The sequence below is a fragment of the Nanorana parkeri genome, unplaced genomic scaffold (genome assembly GCF_000935625.1).
Source record: "Nanorana parkeri isolate BGI_ZX_2015 unplaced genomic scaffold, ASM93562v1 scaffold4015, whole genome shotgun sequence".
Taxonomy (NCBI): domain Eukaryota; kingdom Metazoa; phylum Chordata; class Amphibia; order Anura; family Dicroglossidae; genus Nanorana; species Nanorana parkeri.
In genome coordinates, this window is record NW_017310282.1 from 23,951 (window position 1) to 25,323 (window position 1,373).

At 55.9% G+C, this 1,373-nt stretch overlaps 1 protein-coding gene across 1 annotated transcript in view; it reads left to right on the plus strand.

Annotated features, from left to right (window-relative positions):
• The window catches only part of LOC108803676 (vang-like protein 1), an 8,404-nt gene extending 7,062 nt beyond the window's left edge, over positions 1 to 1,342 (plus strand). The window contains exon 3 of the mRNA XM_018575498.1: positions 733 to 1,342. Within this exon, the coding sequence (XP_018431000.1) occupies positions 733 to 1,341 (609 nt within the window). The 3' untranslated portion in view covers position 1,342. The remainder of the gene's footprint in view (positions 1 to 732) is intronic.
• The last annotated feature ends 31 nt before the right edge of the window (positions 1,343 to 1,373 follow it).

The window sequence follows — 1,373 nt, forward strand, 5'->3', positions numbered from 1 at the left end:
CCAACCAACCCTTCATCCATCTGTCCCTCTGCTCTTCCCTCCAACCAACCAACCAACCCTTCATCCATCTGTCCCTCTGCTCTTCCCTCCAACCAACCAACCAACCAACCAACCCTCCATCCATCTGTCCTTCTGATCTTCCCTCCAACCAACCAACCAACCAACCCTTCATCCATCTGTCCCTCTGCTCTTCCCTCCAACCAACCAACCAACCAACCTTTCATCCATCTGTCCCTCTGCTCTTCCCTTCAACCAACCAACCAACCAACCAACCAACCCTTCATCCATCTGTCCCTCTGCTCTTCCCTTCAACCAACAAACCATCCAACCCTTCATCCATCTGTCCCTCTGCTCTTCCCTTCAACCAACCTTTCATCCATCTGTCCCTCTGCTCTTCCCTTCAACCAACCAACCAACCAACCAACCCTTCATCCATCTGTCCCTCTGCTCATCCCTTCAACCAACCAACCAACCAACCAACCAACCAACCAACCAACCCTTCATCCATCTGTCCCTCTGCTCTTCCCTCAAACCAACCAACTAACCCTTCATCCATCTGTCCCTCTGCTCTTCCCTCCAACCAACCAACTAACCCTTCATCCATCTGTCCCTCTGCTCTTCCCTCCAACCAACCAACCCTTCATCCATCTGTTGCTCTGCTCTTCCCTTCCACCAACCAACCATCCATCCTTCCTTCCTTCCATCCATCCGTATCTCTCTTTCCTTCTCCAGGATGATAACTGGGGTGAGACGACCACAGCGGTGACATCGGAGCGCAGCGCCTCCCTGGAGGATGTATCTCTACGGCACCGGCCCTCAGAGTCTCGGGCAGGCGGGCCCGGTGCTCGGACCATGTTGGGGTTCTATATGTTCTGTGTTCTGGGGGTTCTGACTCTGCTGACTCCTCCTATCTTCATCCTTCTCCCTCAGGTCTTGTGGCGCTCCGACCTCGAGCCCTGCGGGGTCACCTGTGAGGGTCTTTATATCTCTGTGGCCTTTAAGATGCTGTTCATGGTGCTGGGCTCCTGGGCAGTGTTCCTTCGTACCCCGCGCTACGTTCTGCCCCGCCTGGTGGAGTTTCGGGCTCTATTGCTTCTCCTGCTGTGCATCTTCCTCCTCTCCTATTGGCTGTTCTATGTGGTGAGGGTCTTGGGGGGCCGGGAGCGGGACCTGCTGAGTGTGGTCCAGTATGCCGCCTCCATGGTGGACGCCTTCATCTTCATCCACTACCTGGCCGTGGTTCTACTGGAGCTGAGACAACTGCAGGCCTACTTCATCCTGACGGTGGTACGGAGCAGTGACGGGGAGCGCCGCTTCTACACCCTGGGGACCGTCAGGTAGGACCGCAGCCGCCCCCATGTGAGCCCCCCAAA